General features: G+C 41.0%; 1 protein-coding gene across 3 annotated transcripts in view; it reads left to right on the forward strand.

Annotated features, from left to right (window-relative positions):
• The first annotated feature begins 689 nt into the window (after nucleotides 1-689).
• The window catches only part of supt20 (SPT20 homolog, SAGA complex component), a 28,857-nt gene continuing 9,977 nt past the window's right edge, over nucleotides 690-19,569 (forward strand). For 2 of the 3 annotated variants that reach the window (XM_080435887.1, XM_080435889.1), the window contains exons 1-20: nucleotides 690-809; nucleotides 2,895-2,994; nucleotides 3,403-3,438; nucleotides 4,710-4,835; nucleotides 5,954-6,080; nucleotides 6,990-7,093; nucleotides 7,257-7,373; nucleotides 7,756-7,809; nucleotides 9,127-9,266; nucleotides 10,065-10,224; nucleotides 10,735-10,791; nucleotides 11,339-11,413; nucleotides 11,675-11,844; nucleotides 12,596-12,628; nucleotides 13,734-13,848; nucleotides 14,524-14,629; nucleotides 15,420-15,572; nucleotides 17,652-17,970; nucleotides 18,362-18,456; nucleotides 18,796-18,851. In XM_080435887.1, coding sequence (XP_080292013.1) covers nucleotides 2,992-2,994; nucleotides 3,403-3,438; nucleotides 4,710-4,835; nucleotides 5,954-6,080; nucleotides 6,990-7,093; nucleotides 7,257-7,373; nucleotides 7,756-7,809; nucleotides 9,127-9,266; nucleotides 10,065-10,224; nucleotides 10,735-10,791; nucleotides 11,339-11,413; nucleotides 11,675-11,844; nucleotides 12,596-12,628; nucleotides 13,734-13,848; nucleotides 14,524-14,629; nucleotides 15,420-15,572; nucleotides 17,652-17,970; nucleotides 18,362-18,456; nucleotides 18,796-18,851 — 2,046 coding nt within the window. In that variant the 5' untranslated portion in view covers nucleotides 690-809; nucleotides 2,895-2,991. The remainder of the gene's footprint in view (nucleotides 810-2,894; nucleotides 2,995-3,402; nucleotides 3,439-4,709; nucleotides 4,836-5,953; nucleotides 6,081-6,989; nucleotides 7,094-7,256; nucleotides 7,374-7,755; nucleotides 7,810-9,126; nucleotides 9,267-10,064; nucleotides 10,225-10,734; nucleotides 10,792-11,338; nucleotides 11,414-11,674; nucleotides 11,845-12,595; nucleotides 12,629-13,733; nucleotides 13,849-14,523; nucleotides 14,630-15,419; nucleotides 15,573-17,651; nucleotides 17,971-18,361; nucleotides 18,457-18,795; nucleotides 18,852-19,569) is intronic. The other variant, XM_080435888.1, reaches the window with a different exon arrangement.

Here is a 19,569-nt window from a genome sequence, read left to right on the forward strand (position 1 = left end):
AGTTGATTACTTACATGAAGACAATGATTTATCGTATCACAAGTTTTATGAAATTGTATATTTAAATATGCAAATTAGGCATTAGGAAAATATGCCAGAATTTGCATAACTTTCCAGAATCAACATTGGAACATTGGACAAAGCCAGAGTGAACATTCTTATTTCATTTTGTTAAGATGTTGGAGTCAAAGGTTTTTAACGAGGGAATATTCAATATCTGGCTCAATTTTGGGGCTCTGGCTCATGGACTAAATGCCTAATTTGCATATTTAAATATACAATTTCATAAAACTTGTAATACGATAAATCATTGTCTTCATGTAAGTAATCAACTGGGGAAGTTTCATTACGATAAAAAAAATTGTCATTGTTTCACCTGTAATGTACGTATGGGGAAAATAACAAAATGTGTGATAAATATGAAAAAACTGCTCCTGTGGAAAGGTTATCATATATTTATTTACTTATATTGACCCTATAAACAATTTAATATAGGTATGGTTTTGCTTTTGCCCACTCTTTCGATAATGAAATCTCATGGACTAATAATGGTTGCAAGTAGTTGCAAAGAGTTGCATTGGTGTGGACTGGCCTTTAAACTCCGCCCACTCGCTCACTCACTCACTCACTGCCGCTCGCGACGCGACGACGTCGCCCGCCGTGTGACCGAACCGGAAGTCAGGCTGTTGTTGTCACACTGGAATAGAAGATGGCCGCTGCCCCGTAGTTTCATCTCAATGAACCAACACACTGAAGTCCAGGCTCTACACGGAGGCTTCCTCCTTCCACCTGCTATGCAACCCGACCAGGTGAGGCCCGGCGGCGGCCGCTGGGAGCGGCGTCGCTCCCGACGGCCGCGCGGATAGGATCGTTTTGGTTAGCGTTTAGCCACCAGGCTAACACACACTAACTTGCAGGCTATGGTCTCTCTAACAGGAACAGGCTAGCATGCTAAAGTTAGCCGCGTTAGCCCCACATATAGGACGATGATGGCAAGGGCACGACAGCGACGTCACGACTAAACTTGAACATCTGTCAGAAGCTGGCTGCCTATAACCAGTGGTGCGAAAAGTACTCGCTTGTTTTACTTTAAGTAAAAGTATCAATAAATACTGCAGTGTAGAATTACTCTGTTACAAGTAAAAGTCTGGAAGTCAAAATTTACTTTAGTAAAAGTACAAAACTATTGGTATTAAGATGTATTTAAAGTACCAAAAGTAGAAACTACACATTATGCATAATGTCCCATTTCACAAGTTTTTCAAATGTATAAAAATCTTTTTGAAAATAGCAGATCTACAAGCTCACAATGTGTCGCATCCGACGCATTGTGAGCTTGTATATCTTTCATTTTCAAATGGCCAGAATGTATGTAGGGCTGGTTAATGTATGTAATAATAATAATCAAAATCTACAAAGTAACTAGTAACTAAAGTTTTCAAATAAATGTAGTGGAGTAAAAGTACAATAGGATCCGAGATATTGGAAATTGGAAATAAATACCTAAAGTATAAATACCTCAAAATTGTACAGTACTTGAGTAAATGTACTTAGTTACTTTCCACAACTGCTTATAACGTTAATATTTTCAAGATGAATTAGTGTTACATCTTGTTTATGCGAGTAAACAAGTGATTGTAATTGTTTGGTTTTGATTCCACATTGTTAGGATGTTAAAATAACAGAAATGTTAGGAAAATGTGGAACAGAAGAAGTGTCTTCGTTGGGACTTTTTATTTATTTATTCTAAAATGCATATATTAGTTTATTTAGTTATATAATAGTTTATATATTTCCCCCCCAATGTCTACACACACACTTCCTGGTTGTTAGTGACATCACAGACGCATCCTTGGTATGTTTATTCTAGGCCACCTCCTCCATGAAGAACGAGCTTGTTGCTGTTTTAGCCTCTTCTGATGTGTCTGGCTTTTGCTGTCACTGCTGTTGTTGTTATATCACACTTTTTGCCTTATCCAAAGTCATCAAATACCCACTAAGTAAACAGTTAAAGTGGTTAACTTAAGCTTTAGTTAGCTGTCTGTGTGTGTATGGCATTATGCCTGTGTGATACAGGATCTTCTTTTAGTATGAAGGTTGTCTCTTTGGAAGAGACAACAACCCAGGGTCATAGCTGTGTCATAGGGGGGTACTGGGGGTCATGTTTTGGTTTTGGACAGACGTGCTTTCAATGAGTTCATGGCTTTGTTTACAAAGAAAATCAAGTTGCTGTGTGGTGCTGCCACCTCTTCAGTGGTGGTGCTGCTGGTAACTCTCCCTCCAACTCATATTGCACTGGTTCTTCAACTTTTACTCATTTATTTCAGGGGTCCCAGTGTTTTAACTCTGGGACACCAATATACCCCTGTAAAATCCTCAGAGATAATCTAACCCCAACAGTGTTGATGATGGTCCTAGGACCGAAACGTCCACTCTCTTGTGTTACTAACTACTTGTGTTGCAAGTAAAAGACTATTTTTTCATCCAAAGTCGAGCCTCAGTGTTAATTTGTCAGTGTGCAAGCCTTGTTGTTTATGGGTGGACCCGAACAGTTAAGACAATGCAACCAAATGGACCATTAAGGGCCCATGATTTGTAAGGGTCCGTTTGGAGTGAACTCCTGGTGGTCCCCAGACCCGACATCGCGAACCAGTGTCATATTGCAAATTAACACCTCCCCATTGAACCCCTCCAGCCTAGCACCACCTCTGTCTTTCACCTCAGCCCAGGTGAGAGAAGAAGGAACTGGAAAAACACATCATCTCTCTGGCCAGTTAGCTATACTATCCTTAGAACTGGGCGAACTATGCTGAGTGCAAAGTGTGTTTTATTTATCAGCGTGTTCTGGGCCACGTCTATAACATGTTTGTCCTGCGTTACCTTGTCGTACACAGGGTGTGAATGGTGGCTTTGGGAAGGTGACGGTGTGAGGCTGGCGGAACAGGCAGGATCGTCTACTGTCACTGACCTTGCATCTGGTGGTGGACCACAATGGTAAGCAAATATCAAGTACCTAAACCCTGCCTATACCAAAGCCTTCAATGATTGCCATATCGTTGCTGTCGGGCAGAAACCTCTTATCCATATTTTAACTTTTTGTCTTTTTTTCCCCGTAAATGAACGCCCCACTTGATCATACTACAGCGTCACACAAAAGTATAAAAAATAGCAGATCCACTTGCTCGAAACGTAGCACGTTTCAAGCTTGTCGATCTGCTATTTTTGCTAATCTTTTCATTTCTGAAAAGTAACAGTTTTGTGACATATGAGGTTTCCACCCGACAGAGACGATATCAAGTACCTAAACCTAGACCAAAAGCACTCAGTGCTTGACATCACTGTCAGTTTGGCACTGGGTGGAAAATAGTTGTAATGTGTTTTTTTCTTCTTCCCCCTCTTCAGCAACAAGTTTTAGAATATGCATTGGATCGTGCCGAGGTAAGGCCCTCACGTAACATGTTCTGTGTGATTGTGCGTGCATTTTAGCACACTTCTCAGTTTTGAATAGGGCCAGATGGATTATATATCGATCAGGCCGATATATCACTCATTATTTTACTTTTGTTGATGACATCATAATAGCCACGTTTTGGCTATTATGTAGCCAATGTGTCCCAATGTTTAGCCACTTTCTGGCGTCCCTAGTTTGGGCATGTTAATAAATGTGTGCGTGTACTATAAGTGAAATGTTCTCAAACATAAACTTTTAAGTTTTTCAAATGTATTAACACATTGAATGCCAAAAACGGTCCGGACCGTTTTTGAGGGTCCAAACGAGAAGTGCCGAAAACGGTCCGGACCGTTTTTGACCCAATTCTATTTTTATACATGTGGGCCACGTGGGGCGCTAAAACGAAACTTTGACATCACCCAAGCAGTTTCTGAGAAGAAGAAGCTGGATGTGGCTCCATGTCAAAAATCCTTCCGGTCGGCGTTTTCAATGTTATCTCCTTGATTAAAAGCTTAATATCTCCATTTCTTTTTAATGTGGTGGAAACGAGCCGTTTTCGATCGGCGATCACGCTGCAATGGAGGGTCGCGTTGGAAATATTATTGTTCCAGGCGTTAGTCGGGACCCTCCGCCGTCTCGCACGCACGCTTTGTTTACATGCATTTCCGCGTCGGGGCTTCTCACAGCACGAAATGTATAACGCAAGTGGATGGAAGAAATGCTGGCACTCAACGTATAATATTTTAATAAACCTCTGGCACCCAATGTGTTAAAGATTTGATTTATTTGAAATGCAATAAAACCACAGCAGTTCGAGGATGAACACAGTAAAGCCCTAAGACTTATTTCCATTGTGGTCCTCTTCACAAGCAACAGTTAATAAGTTAAAAACACATTACATTACAATCCAAAACAAATGACAGTAGCATATATATATTTAAAAACAAGCGCTCCACTATCTTTCCCTAGACAAATGACCTTCTATGGAGGGACCTTTTCTAATAGACATGCTTTAGTTTGCTGCTTAAAAGACCTCATATTGGTTGTCAGGTTGACACTGGTTTCAAGGCTGTTGCACTATGGATGTTGCACTTTTTGACAAAATATCGGTGAAAACATCTGTAATCGGTGGTCTGTGACTCTTGACAACATTGGACCGAAATATCTGGCATCGGTCGGGCTCTAGTTGTGAAGCGTCTATATTGATCACATTATTGCAAACTGTATTAAATGTGATGTGTGCTCTCTGTTCCAACAGTACATTGTAGAAAGTGCTCGACAGCGACCGGCCAAAAGGAGAACCTCTTCTGGTGGGAAGAAGAGTTTATACCAGAAGCTCTATGAGCTTTATATAGACGAATGTGAGAAAGAGCCAGAACTGAAGGTGTGTATAATCATACTTACTGTATCTCTAGATCACTTTTTCCCAAACAGTGACCAATTTGTATGGGTTGATATCCCCTTTTTTTGTTTCCTGCATAATTTTTTTTATATATATATAATTTCAAAAGATTTAAAAAAGTTTAAACAGAAAAAAATCACAACTTTTCATCAATTAACTCTATAACTGCCAAAGACGTTTATAAACGTCTTTGAGAAATTAGCTGTTGCCTGCCAAAGACGTTTAAAAACGCCCTGAAAAAAAAAAAAAAAAAAAAAAGAAAAATTTCTATAAAGATTCTCTAATTATTTAGTATTGACACCTTTTCGATATTCCAAACGAATAAGGAGATAACAATTTCCAAAGATTTGCTGCTCCATCCACTTCAATGTTAAAATTGAAACGGACAAACAATTCACAATGTTTTTTGGTTTGAAACCACTGGTTTTGAGCTATTTTCAAACATCAAACAACACATGACATTTGTGAAACCACACCTGAATCTCATCTGTGATTAGAAATTTTCTGGGGATCAATCATACTTGAGAAACATATTTTGTGGCTATGCGAAAAGGTACCAAAATCGGTCAAAACCCTGGCAGAGGCTACAGACTGTTCTGAAAAAACTCTGGCAGGGTAAGAGTTAAAAACAATTCCAACATTTTCCAAAAGTAGTAAAAATAGTTCTTAACTCTTGAGAGAGTAAAATGAAACCAAATGGACCCGTAAGGGTCCATTTGGTTTCATTTTACGCTCTCAAGAGTTACATTATTGTCAAACATCTGCGTTACTTAATTGACAAGAAGTCTACACAATTAGTGAATGGAGAAGGATTGTTATTTTGACAAAATCTTATCCAACGATAACAAAATATTCTACGTTTTGTGTCTGAGAGGCTAAATCTCATCAAACGGTGGTCCGTGGCTCAAATGCCGAATAAATAATGGACCTTGATATGAAAAGGGTTGAAAACCACTGATTTAATTGTACCAAAACCGGTTGCATTTCAGTTTCAGTAGGTGGACGTTATACAAGCAACGTTTCAGGGTTCATCATGCTCATTCTGGTGAGGAGCTACTCCTTTTATGTCTCACTTTATGTCCCTGTTGTTCTCCTTGAAGAACCTGAGGAGAAATGTGAACCTACTGGAGAAGCTGGTCTCCCAGGAGTCAGTGTCCTGTCTAGTGGTCAACCTGTACCCGGGGAACGAAGGCTACTCTCTGATGCTCAGAGGCAAGAATGGATCAGGTAAGAGGCTTCAATCATTTACCTGCGTTTTACACACACAGGGCTAGCTGTCACAATTAACACATTTTAAGTTGACGATTAATTGTCCCACACATAATTGCGATTAATTGGGTTTTTGGCATCGAACACTGGAAATTTTTTATTTCTGTTTGGCTTTTAGGCTTCATAATCAAAAGTTGCACAGGGCAGATAAGACCAATAATTTAAATATGCAAAGTTATTACTGACATATTTGATAATACATATAATAGCTGATCTATGCTTACAAAGTGTCACTTTGTGATGCTTGTAACCTTGTAGATCTGCTATTTCTGCTTTCTTATATTTTAAAATGTATGAACATTTTTCAACATGGAAACAATTATGACGATTATGCGATTATCTCAAATTATTGCAATTAGACGATTATGCAATATTGTGACAGGCCTAGGCGTGCGCGAACACAATAGAAGAGTTTTTTTTCAAATATTTATATATTAATTATAATTGTGTCAGATTTGCACATCACCCACTGCTTCTTGCTGCTAGAGTTCCTTTTAACCCGATTAAAAAAAACGCCTTCTAAATCCTGAAGTTTTCTGAAAAACTTCAAATATTTATTCAAAAATTACAAAAAAAATCTGTTGCTATTTACTGTACATAGCAACAACAACCCCAAAAGGGGTTCCCGGATTGAAAGGTATAGTTATGTATAGGGGTTCCCGGTCTAAATGGGTTTTAAAGAAGGTTTGGAGTATGGCTCTTTTTTGTTTCTTTGAAACCCGGTATTATCTTTTATATGCGGCTGTGATGCACCAAAAATGACGCCGCTTGTACGTGTATGAGTGAGTGACAAATAAACCCTCTTGATGGTTGATTATTTAATATACATCTATGTGAACCGTATGTGTTGTGTGAATGAATGTACAGACTCTGAGACCATCCGTCTGCCCTACGAGGAAGGAGAACTGCTGGAATACCTGGATGCAGAGGAACTACCCCCCATACTGGTGGACCTGCTGGAGAAATCACAGGTTAGAGACTCTCACTCTCTCTCTCACTCTATCACACTCTCTCTCACTTTGCCCCAACCACTACTAATCCCAACCACCATCACCGCAGACAATTAGGTTGTTATGTTGTTTCCTATGTATATGTGTGTTGGGTGTAAATCCTCCTTATTCCTCGTGTCTTTAGGTGAACATCTTCCACTGTGGTTGTGTCATCGTGGAGGTGAGAGACTACAGGCAGTCTGGTAACACTAAGATGCCCACATACCAGAGCAGACACATCCTTCTACGACCCACTATGCAGGTAACCCCCCCCCCCCCCTCACACTCTGTTTGATAAATATCAATTCAACTGCACAGAACAAAAAATAGAACACACAGAAAGATTGATATGTATTTGGCCACAGACCACCATATGAAAATATTTTGTGCCAAGGACACATATCAGAAAATAAATGTTTCAAACGTTTTAAAGATAGCAGATCTCCAAGCTCACAACATTTGTGAGCTTGGAGATCAGCTATTAAAAAAAATGCAGAAGTATAGAATAGGGTTAATGTTGTTAAGCAGATATTAAGTCATTTTGCTTGGGACCCCCTGGAACCCCTTCAAGGACCCCACTTTGAGAAACAAGGCTTAAAACTTAAACAAGCCAAGTTTACTGATATGTCTTTCATCCCTTCCAGACGCTGATCTGTGATGTCCATTCGATGACCAGTGACCACCACAAATGGACACAGGTAAACAGCCTGCGCACTATAAACGAAAACAACACTAGAATCTATTCACGGCTGGCCTTTAGTTGAATCAGTGCTCTGATATCAACAAAAATATTTATCCATAAACAGAAGTAGATCATATGCTGTCCCAGTTGTGTACAACAATGCTTGAGGCAGTCCAGAAGTCAGTTTTAAGTTCCTAGAGGTCATCCAATATGGATTTTGTCAAGGCTGATACCGATTATGATATTTTGGAAAACAAGATATCTCTCTCCCACAAAGATTCCGATATCCATAATTAATGTAGTTGAACTCTGTGAACTAAAAGACATCTGATTCCACTGTCTGTGCAAGTTTGTTTTATTCTAGTTTATTGTTTACCCTATTTTATATTTCAGTAGTGCTTGAAATCAAATGTTCTTCTTTATACTTACTATACAAAATACACGTGGAGATAAATTCACTTATAGCGGGTAATTACTTTTACCTCTTTATCCACAATCTACATACTTATCTATTCTATGAAACAAAGACATTTGCCCGATTCATACCTTGTTGCACGCATCCATGCTGCGTTGAGAGCTTGTAAGTCAAAACATTTCTGTGCCATCATGCAACAGAGTATAAATATTAGGCAAAGGGTTCCCAAACCTTTCAGGCTGTGACCCCCGAAAATAATCATATTTGAACTGGGGACCCCCCCATCCTGACAAGCACTTGGAATTGTACGAGTTGAGGCATTTAGTTTGACTCGGTTCCACAGATACATATTGTGAAAATAGAAGCTTGTAGAACGACTATTTTCACAAGTTGTGCCTCTTTCTTAGGTAATATTTGACAATTTGGCCAATGTTTCACCATTTTCTTTTTTTTAAAGATTTATTTTTGGGCTTTTATGCCTTTATTGACAGGATAGTAGGCTGACAGGAAATGGGGAGAGAGAGATAGGGAGTGACATGCAGCAAAGGCCTAGTTACTGAGCCTAGGTGCCTGGACCGCTATGCCAGCGGTGCAGGCCATGTTTGACAATTCTTTTCTTTTTTTTTAAGATTTATTTTTGGGCATTTATGCCTTTATTGACAGGATAGTAGGCTGACAGGAAATGGGGAGAGAGAGATAGGGAGTGACATGCAGCAAAGGCCTAGGTACTGAGCCTAGGTGCCTGGACCGCTACGCCAGCGGTGCAGGCCATGTTTGACAATTTGTAGTTTGGGAACCTTTTGAATTAGGCATTAGTACAAAATACAAATATCGTCCCGCTTTTGTAAATTTCCGATATATATCCTACTACCTAGTACCTTTTTAGTGGAATAATGTTTGTCTTTGTTTCATACGTAGGACGATAAGCTGCAGTTGGAGAGTCAGTTGATCCTGGCCACGGCGGAGCCTCTGTGTCTGGACCCTTCCATCTCCGTCACGTGCACGGCCAACCGGCTGCTCTACAACAAACAGAAGATGAACACTCGCTCCATGAAACGGTATTATTCATCACAGTGCAGAAAACAGTTTTCATTCTATATTTAGCCTGGGGAAAGTGGGCTGGGTATGGATGGATGGATGCCTGGATGGATGCCATTCGCTGTTTCACAGTCATACAGCTAAGCAATGGTGGTTAACAACATGATAGTAGTGTATAAATGTATCCAATTAAGAAGTGTAACTTTAATGGCTATTGGAGACGAGATATTTATTGATACACTTCGATCATAACGATTCTAATGTCTCATGATTTATGAATATTAATAAATATCTCATCTCTAATAGGTATTTATGCTACAGAAACTCATAAACTCATACTCATAAAGTGTACCAACACTTGTCATTCATATTTAAGGAAATGATAAAAGTGTGTCTATGTCTAATGTCTAATCAATTAATAGCTGTTACATTTTCTATTTCCTATTTTTAATAGTTTAAGTTGGCATTCTCACTTACTCTCACACACGATTGGCGTGTCACTGTACCTATTTCATAAGATGTTGGTTCTCCCTGGAACCCAGCAAAATGTGTTAATATGCCTTGTGTTTAAATGTATTTAACCTTTTATACTTTGGCTATTCAAAAATTGCAGATATACAAGCATATAGTGCTCATAGCGCGGCACCGATTTGTTCACTGGAACAAAGTATTTTGAGATGGATGGTCCACGGCCAAATACATATCATTTTGGGGGTCCTTGACATGAAAAAGTTTGAGAACCACTGTCATAAGACATGCATTCTTGAGCTGACCTGTGTGTGTGTGTGTGTGTGTGTGTGCGCGCGCGTGTGTTGCAGGTGTTTTAAGAGGCACTCCCGGGCGTCTCTGAACCGACAACAGGAGCTGTCTCACCTGCCAACGCCTCCACAGCTCCGCCTTTATGATTACCTGCAGAGGAGGAAGGAGAGGAAGCCTGCTCCCCTGGTCATCGACCTGAAGATCTCCAAGTCGGGAAATGTCAGTTCTACATTACGAATTTTCAAACAAAAATTGCAAATATTGCAAAAATGGCAGATCCACAAGCTCAAAAACGCGTTGCGATACAACGTGTATTGAGCTTGTAGATCGGCTATTTTTGCTACTTTTGTGTGACAATGTAGTATGACAGACTAGGGCATTAATTTACGAAAAAACATATGGACACATTTTGAATCTGATTTTGGTCATTCCTGCACATCTTTGTTTGATATTGTCTCATAGTTACACCATCATATACCATTCACATTCATCCTCTTTACTTATTGATGATCAGTATACTATTGGTGGGCAACAACAGCAGTGTGCAGTTTGTTCCTTTTCCAATGTGTCTACTGTTAGTGTTCTATTGGAGAACTCCATATAAAGCCTGGCTACATCTGTCACTGTGAAGTCTGTGTTATTGACCCGCCTGGCTATTTTTACACACACACCATATTTAGAAGCTATGCTGTCTTTGAATCTCTCCCTCTCTCTCTTTCTCTCACTCAGGGTGTAGACACGTGGAAACAAAGCAACTGCCAACTCAGTGTACCGAAGGAAATTGATGTAAGTCGCGTAATACCCTCTGCCAACTCACTCGGTAAAACGTAAATACTCCATCACACCAGGGGTACTTTCCAAAAAGAACAGATCTGCAATCTGACAGTGTGTCATGATGCGACTTGTTGTCAGCTTGTAGATCTGGTAATCACCTCTTTTTGATCTACCAGGTGATCAGATTGGGCTATTGAAATTATCAAATGAGTTGATCAAAAACAACTGTTATTAACCATTATTGTTTGATATGCATGACATGTTTCTCTCCCAGATAGGCTGAATTTGTCTTTCCTTATTATTCACGTTAAATTATTGACTCATTCTTTGTTAGGTTTTATTTAAAAAGTATTGTCTTATTCTAAGCTTGTATTATTCTAATTATCAACCTATAATAATAAGTAAAAGTGATGGTTTTTACTGTCTGGCGCTGGGTGATCGCGCCAGCTTTGGAAAGCAGCTAAGTGATCACTGATCATGTGCCCAATAAGGTCTCCCACCGCCTAGTCCATCAAGCATAACGTCCTGTGTGGATTATTTCCCTGTATGTTGTGTGCAGGTGGAGAAGTATGCTGTGGTTGAGAGATCAGTGCAGCAGGATGACTCTCAGCCTACTGTCATCTGGCCTGCCGAGGTAAAATAAACTTTATTTATACAACAGTGCAATATGTCGGACATGAAAGTTAAGTCAATTCATGTTAATCTTTAAATACAATTGAAGAGCAGTAGTAAAAAAGAAGAAGAAGGGAGGTAGTGAGTGTTAAAAAAGCCATTAGTTAATTAAAATTGATTATTTTCCTCCCGTAAATGAATTGTGAGATAAATATCAGCATTGTTGGGTCTTAAAAGGTCCATTGTGTCACTGTGTTGGTTGGTTGGCTGTTGCTGATAACAGGAGGTGGTGGATGACTACACGTTTGAGTGTGAGGTGGGGGGTCAGCCCCAGAAGACCAAGGTGTCCATCTTCCAGTCCATGGGCGACCCGCTGGTCTACGGCAAGATCTACTGTGCCAAAGAACCCAAAGCTGAGGACGACGGCACGGATCTGAAGCTTATACACCCACCGTAAGTAGTGTGTGTGTGTTTGTGTGTCCGTGTGTTATGGCTGTCCCCTAAAAGTCGACGCGTCGGGCAAGGAGCCTGACGTCGACTTGCATTCCTTGAGTCGAGCCATACATTTTTTTTAAAAGGAGTGGAGGAGGATTGGTTATATCGCAGGTGAAAAGTGAAAATATGTCTCAAAAAAGAGGTCCTGAGTCGGGGACGGCCCTACCGCGCGTGTGTGTGCTTGTGTGTGTGCTCGTGTGTGCGCGTGTGTGTGTGTGTGTGTGCGTGTGTGTGTGTGTCCGCTCTTGCTATGCTACACCTTGGTTGATTGATTTGGTGATTTATTGTATGTATTCCTCAACTGAGATATGATCACTTACTTAGTTTTGACATTCACCACATTTGTGTCCTTGACCTTTTGACTTTATCAACAAAAGTTCATCATCTCTTTGGAGGAGTGTAATTAAAGTTAAACTTAAAATGAGATTATTGCAGTGAAAAGTTTTAGGTGAAGAAATCTCTCTCATTTGCGTAGACTATAAAGTAATCATAGAGGAGAGTAATATTACAAACCAACAGATGGACAATTGTGATGATCAATATGGAAGAAAAATGTGTTAACTTTGTATGTGTATTCATGTGTATGCATGCATTTGTTCACGTCTTAATGCAATGGGGATTACAGCCTTCCATTCTAATTCAAGTCATTTACTCTCATATTGAGCTATACAGACAATTAAATCTGTTGTGTTTCTTGTTGTGTCCACAGATTCCTCATAGGCTCAAAGATAGACGCAGACCGGTGAGTCACTATGGTTGCATGTTGTTTTCAGGTCATTCAGGTTGCGTCATCATGACTCAATCAGTTAAGGAACTTGTCAGATAATCACAATCTCTCAAGTCCAGGACCAGCTCCAGATCTGTACCTGGCATCCCTTTATACTGTCATATCGTTGCTGTCCGGCAGAAACCAGCTAACTAAATTTTTCCGCTTTTGCATTTTTTTCCATAAATTAGTGCTATTGAACACCCTTTACGTCTGTGTGTTGATTAAGAAAATATTGAACCAATGAAAAGTATTAAAAAGTGCTTCTGACAAAACCAGCTAACTCCATTGGATCTTCAAACTTTCTGCTAAAGTCCAGCAAAGGGGGGTGGAGTTAGCTGATTTGGCTGACTCCAGGCTCCACCCCCTTTTGACCTCTGACCTCATTGTGAGCTTGGAGGTCCATTTAGCTGTTCTTATCAATGATGAACAAAACCTCCTAACTCCACTTTTCCTCCAACATTTTGGAGTTAGCTGGTTGCTGCCGGACAGCAGAGATATATTTTTTTTGTCCTGGGAAAATCATTGAATTATCTTTTTATTTATTTAATAATAATAATATCTGGAATTTATACTGAACTTTTCTAAGTACTCAAAGACACTTTGCATGTGCACCATGGCCTAGAATAGCAGCAACACAACGATTAAAAAATAACATAAACATTTTTGTTTGAGTTATACCTTAAAATGATCTGAAGTAATATTTGTACACAGAAAACATGGATTCAACACATTGTAAAACTGAACTATTTAAAAACTACAGTGACATCTATTGAAGTGTTCCACACGCAGCAGGTGCAGAAAATCTAAAAGCGTTATTTAACCAATTACCTTCCATAGCAATAGTAGCTTGAGAATTGAGAATGTATTTTCAATAATGCAAGTTTAAGAGAGAAGATAACTTGATGAGTGAGCAGGAGGAATTTTGCCAGGAATATATTTGAATATAATATGAATGGCCCTCAGTTGCATTAGGGATATTAGTATTTAATGATGTACCTGTATGAGCGCTACTTTCTCTGTATGAAAGGTTAGTATGCAGATATTTGTTTAGTTTTTTTAAATGGACTCTCCTCCACAGCTTTCTGACCCAGTACAAAGGCGTGTATGAGAAAGACGTTAAATGCCAGGTAAAGATGTCTCACAACTCGGGCAGCGTGGCACAAGCTCCTCCCTCCCCAAGCAAGGAGACCGAGGTAATTATTTCACCGTCGCTGGGCTGCGCTGCATGACGCAGCAATTTATATATGGCTCCTTTTGTCTTAGATTATTTATGAGCAGTAGTTTTGCATTATTCATACCAAATATTTCTGCAATCTGCGGGATATTCACACTGGGTGCTCCCTCGTTGTATTTCAACGCATGAAATGGTACTATAAAATAAAGTTCTATTTGAACCAATGACAATGATGATGAATTTATTTGTAAAGCGCTTCTCTGAACGATGTTACAAAGTGCTTTGCAGACATGTTAAAAACAGCAGACAACCAAGCAATAAAAACAACATAATATCAATAACAGCATAAACAATATACAGCAATTAAAGGATGATAGACCTAAGAAAAACACTTAACATACTGGTGTTTTCAGAAGAGATTTAAAAGAAAGCACCGATTGTGCTAGCCTCAAATCCTCAGCCCAGGGTCCCGGGCCGGAAAAGCCAGATCACACCGAGTAGCGAGGTGTGTGTCGTAGGAACGACCAATAGAGCCTTACCTGAGGATCTGAGGCTGCGCTCTGGCTTGTAGGGCTCCAGCATATCCGTAACGTACTTGGGGGGCCTGTCCATGCAGGGCTTTAAAAGTGATGAGTAAAATCTTAAAATCGCTTCCGAAGCTCAATAACAATGGATGTTTAATGTGGTGTTGCAGGGTGATGGCTTCTCTTCGCTGGTCCAGACGTCTGTGTTGGGTAAGGGGGTGAAGCATCGACCTCCTCCCATCAAGCTGTCTTCCGGATCAGGAACCAGCTCCTCAGGTATCGTACCCTGTACAGCCGTTATCTTACAACCTAACCTAAAATAATTCCTGTCGTCAAAATACAAGTGGATGAGGGGCACGTGGCGCAGTCGGTAGCGCTGCCGCCTCACAGCTAGAAGGTCCTGGGTTCGTTTCCCGCTGGAGGCGTGTTCTCTCCCCCGCGTCATCAGTGCCCATACCCTAGGTGGGGTTGCCGAAAGGGCCTTTCTGTGTGGAGTTTGCATGTTCTCCCCGTGTCCCCTAGGGTAGGTAGGTACCCTCACAAAATGCAGTAATCCTAGTCTCTATACTGCCTCCCCCGGTCAGTCTGATGGAGGGGAAAGGAACTGGTTGGAATAACGCGTTCCTTCCACGCACTACGTCCTACCGGGGAAACTCCCCCCTGTCAGGTGCTCACTCCTCATGCATTGAAGGAAGCATGAGCTCAGTTCGGGGCTCTACCCAGTCTGGCAGAGAGAGAGTAGCGCCCAGGATTACAGCTTAGGCAATTGGCACTGGGTGAAAAAATGGGTTACAAAAAACGTTGGATTTTTTTCTTAAATACAAGTGGACATGGTTTAACTCCTTGTACTACCTGTACTGTTGATAAGCTTGTTAATAAAGTACTAAATCAATCCAAAACCGTAACTATGAGTCCCCGTACAGTCTCCACCGTCTCTAATGTGATACATTTTCTGTCAATCAATTGTTTCACCCCTAGACCTTTTTATATCACAATTGTTTTCCGCAATAAGATAAATGCTACGATACTGAAACGTTTAATTTGATGCGTCCTCTGTGGTCCTCAGGTAACCCATACAGCTCTCAGACCAGTGGTCTTCTCAAGTGTCCTACGCCACCTCCAGCCAAAAGCCAGTCACTGAACAGAAAGCACTCCCTGGAGATGGGTCAGGTGGGCCTGCTGTCACCCACTGCCCTGTCCCCCATGGGCTCCACGCAGAGTGAGTATACCGACATGACACGGCAGTTCCATCTAGGGATGGGACCATAATCGTTATTATTACACGGCTTGGTTGAATGCTTGATTCTGATTGGTCAATCTCGCAATCGATGATTTTGATGCTTTTCACTGTTGTACGGACAGCAGTTGAAACGCAGTCACTGATTGGCCCGATCATTTTCTGATTTCTCATACTCGCTCCCTATGGGCCGAAGTCCAGACTGATACCGGGGAGGAACGTGAGAGTGAATCCACGTTATCAGTCTGGCCAATGCCAGGCTAAGGCAATCCAGCCTGGCGTAGACCTGTGCTCCCAGGAGCACACTTTTCTAGTTCTATTTCAACCCAGAATAGGAGATGTAGATCGGCTATTAAAAGCTTGTAGATAAGCTATTTTCGACAAACATATTGTTTAGAGATAAAACAGGAGGGGACCTGTTTTATCTCTTGTACTACACCTAGTACAGTCACAGTCCTAAGCGTGAGTTTTTCAGCTTGATTTTTTTGCATCACGTCTTTTCAAGGCGCCCAAGGTGCTCACGGCTATAAAGCCTGGAAAATTATGGGAAAAGTATTTTTGACAATTTCCAGGTCTGAAAAAAGCAGAATGGAAAGCCAAAAAAAAAAGTTTGGAAATTTTCTGGAAATTGACCATATTGACTGCACTTCTCAGTGCATCACTACAAGGGGGGTTCCTTTCTCCATTCCATCATTACAGATCTTAACAAAAAGCAGCTGCTGGTTAGATCACCCATTCTGAACTGTAACTGACAGTCTGCATTTGGCCTCAAAGGCTTCACTTACGAACGCTGTCACATTTGCATTTTCAGCAGAAACCGCAGCGTGTTGAAATCGTGGCACAGGCATGGATTCTTAGACAAAATAAACACAGAGTGTTGTGAAGAAACATAGGTCTGCGCATACGGTAATCATCATCGCTTTATACGTGGAATTTGAAACAATTCCAAAAACCATCTCCTCACGTAGTTAGGAGCCAACCTGAAAGTGTCAGTTTTTGAGCTAATGTGTGTTGTGTTAAGCCATTAAGACCGGGAAAGCATCCGTGTCATTTTAGATTTCTTTGGCTATTCAAAAATAGCAGATCTACAAGCTCATCTTTTTTAAAGCGAACATTTTTAACAAAACATTTCTGGGTTAGGGTCTGGGGGGTGACTGGAACAAAATATTTTGAGATTGGGTTCCGCGGCCAAATACATATAATTTTGGGTGGTCCTTGTGAAATGAGTTTTTTCAAAAAACGTTTAGATTTATAGAATCCCCAGAAGCAAAGCAATTTGAGTTAAAATGTTCGCTTTAGAAAATATATACTCAAAGATTTGCACACTTTCAGGATTTTTTCAAAAATAGCAGATCTACAAGCTCATAGCGTGGCACTCGGTGCCACCCTATGAGCTTGTATATCTGCTATTTTTTGAATAGCCAAAGAAATCTAAAATGACACGGATACCTTTCCGGTCTGAATGGGTTAAGAGGCATTGCAAACATTGCAATCATCTCTAAAGAACCACAACGCATCACCTCTCTCTGACTGTGACGCAGTGTTGATTTCGTCGACTAAAACTATGACGAAAGCTACGAAGACTAAATATATTGACAATTTTGTCAACAAATAAAAACTAAACTAAAATGTTAGGGAGGGCGGAGAAGAACTAGTGGAGAAGAGATCCAGTAGAACTAAAAGACAAGTCATTTTATGTTTGGTTGTGCTCGGGTGTTGCACTCTGAAAATAGCAGATCTACCAGCTGCGACGCGTTGTGAGCTTGTAGATCTATTTTCCGCATGCAATCAAGTGTAAAATCAGCCATTGCGACGCCAAATACAACTATACATTTTAGTCTACTAAATCAACTGTAGATTTTGTCGACTGTAATCTTATGATATTTAGTCGACTAAAACTAGACAAAAACTAAAACATTTCAGATGACTAAAATATGACTAAAACTAAATGGAATTTGATTGAAAAGACTATTGACTAAAACCGAATCAAAATGTGCTCTCAAAATCAACACTGCTGTGATGCCACTTCAACCTCTCTTTGTCTCCCTCCCTCCTTGCCAGGATCGGGGACCCCGAAGCCATCCACCCCGACGCCCACCAACACTCCCTGCTCCACCCCGCACCCGGCTGACGCCCTGGTGGGCACGCCCACGCCTCCCAGCAGCGACCCGTCGGGTCTGCTGCTGGCCCAGTCGCAGCAGCAGCAGCCCGCCCCCCTCCTCGCCCCCTTCACCCAGCAGCAGCTGGCGCTGAGCCAGCCGCTGCCGGTCATGACCATCCCCATGGGCACCTCCATGACCACCGCCGGCACCACGTCCTCGCAGCAGGTCATGGCCAACCCCGCCGGGCTCAACTTCATCAACGTGGTGGGGTCTGTCTGGTGAGAGGACACTGTACTGTGTTACCCACTTTGTCGCGTAGCCAGACAACTATTTTACAATCTCCAAATGCTATATAGAGTCTGGAACTACACTTCCGAAGACAGGAAGCTGTCATCTGTTTGTCATTTCCGTCATTTCCGTATCTTAAAAATTAAAAAATCCATCTCTGCTAAGCAGCAAGCTATATATGCTTGCTGCTTAGCATATCTGGAATGCAACATGCAGCATTCCTTTTTTGAGCGGTACTTCTGTATTAGGAAAACGCTGTAATGACGACAGAGCTACACAAGTGGTTGCCAAGAAGACTTGTAAAATAAATTGTTGTATGACCTCACCTCTGGTCTCCAGCCAGCAGTGTTTCTCACTGTGTGTGTGTGTGTGTGTGTGTAGCAGTTCTCAGACACTGATGAGTGGCTCTAACCCAATGCTGGGAATCCTTCCATCTGGGGGTCTGATGCCCACCATGCAGTCCACAGCACAAACTGGTAAGACACACTCACACAGCTAAGCTTAATTAAATCTCTCTAGGGCATTGGTTCTCAAACATTTTCATGTGAACATTTTTGGCCGCGGAACCCCATCTGAAAAGAGTTTGTGCCGGGTACCCCCAGAAGAGAAGATTTTCTAAAGAATTTCTAAAATATTCAAAATGTTCAATTTTTTTATTTTTTTATTTTTCAAACATTTTCAATAGCAGATGTACAAGCTTGTAGATGGTGGTTAAGTATTATTTGGTTAAGTATTAACCAAATAATACGTGGTTAAGTATTTGGTTAAGTATTAATTGGTTTCAATAATGCAATAATGTTTTTTTAATGGCACAGGGAGTCCGTTTGGCCTGAACAGCGGTGCTGGGCTGAGACCACTCAACCTGCTACAGGTATGATGACATTGTCACACTTAACTTGGTGTTAATCTAGCATAGATTGTCCTGCTCCCGTACCCGTGTACCCCTCATGTGTAATAGACAGAGGCTGTGTTCTTATTGTTATTATTAATGCATGGATTCAAGTTCTCAGTCGCCACGAGCAGCCAGAGATGACTTGATGATGAGGGCTTGATAGAGTTATCAGCCAACTTAGAGCCCTGATTAGTAGAACCACAGAGTACAAAACAACAGAGAAAATGGCAGATTGGCTACTTTTGGTGTACAGATTTGGTGTTAAGGGGAAAGATAGCAGACCTCCGGGCCCCCTTGTCAACTAAGTATATAGGGTGTATGTGTTTAAACATTACACACATCCAAAATGACACTATTACACAGGTGAGCAATGCAAAGTGTCTGTTTCTACTCTGTGGTAGTAGTCAGACTGCCAAGAATGCAAGCCAGCTGTGTGCCCTGTGTTTGTTAAGCCTAATTTATGTTCCACGTACCACGCTGTTGCTCGGCATAAAAAAAAGAGCAGATCTACAAGCTAACAACGCATCGCGATGCGTTGTTAGCTTGTAGATCTGTTCTTTTTTTGCAGCTGTTTACAATCGTGCGATGGAATACAAATTCAAGTTTTAAAACTGTTCCTTCTTCCCCTGCTTCCTCTCATCCTTGTGGGTTACGTGTGCACCCCCTCCTCTCTTCCTCCTCTTCTCCTCCACCTGTC

The sequence above is a fragment of the Gymnoscopelus braueri genome (assembly GCF_963280865.1).
Source record: "Gymnoscopelus braueri genome assembly, chromosome: 8".
Classification (NCBI taxonomy): domain Eukaryota; kingdom Metazoa; phylum Chordata; class Actinopteri; order Myctophiformes; family Myctophidae; genus Gymnoscopelus; species Gymnoscopelus braueri.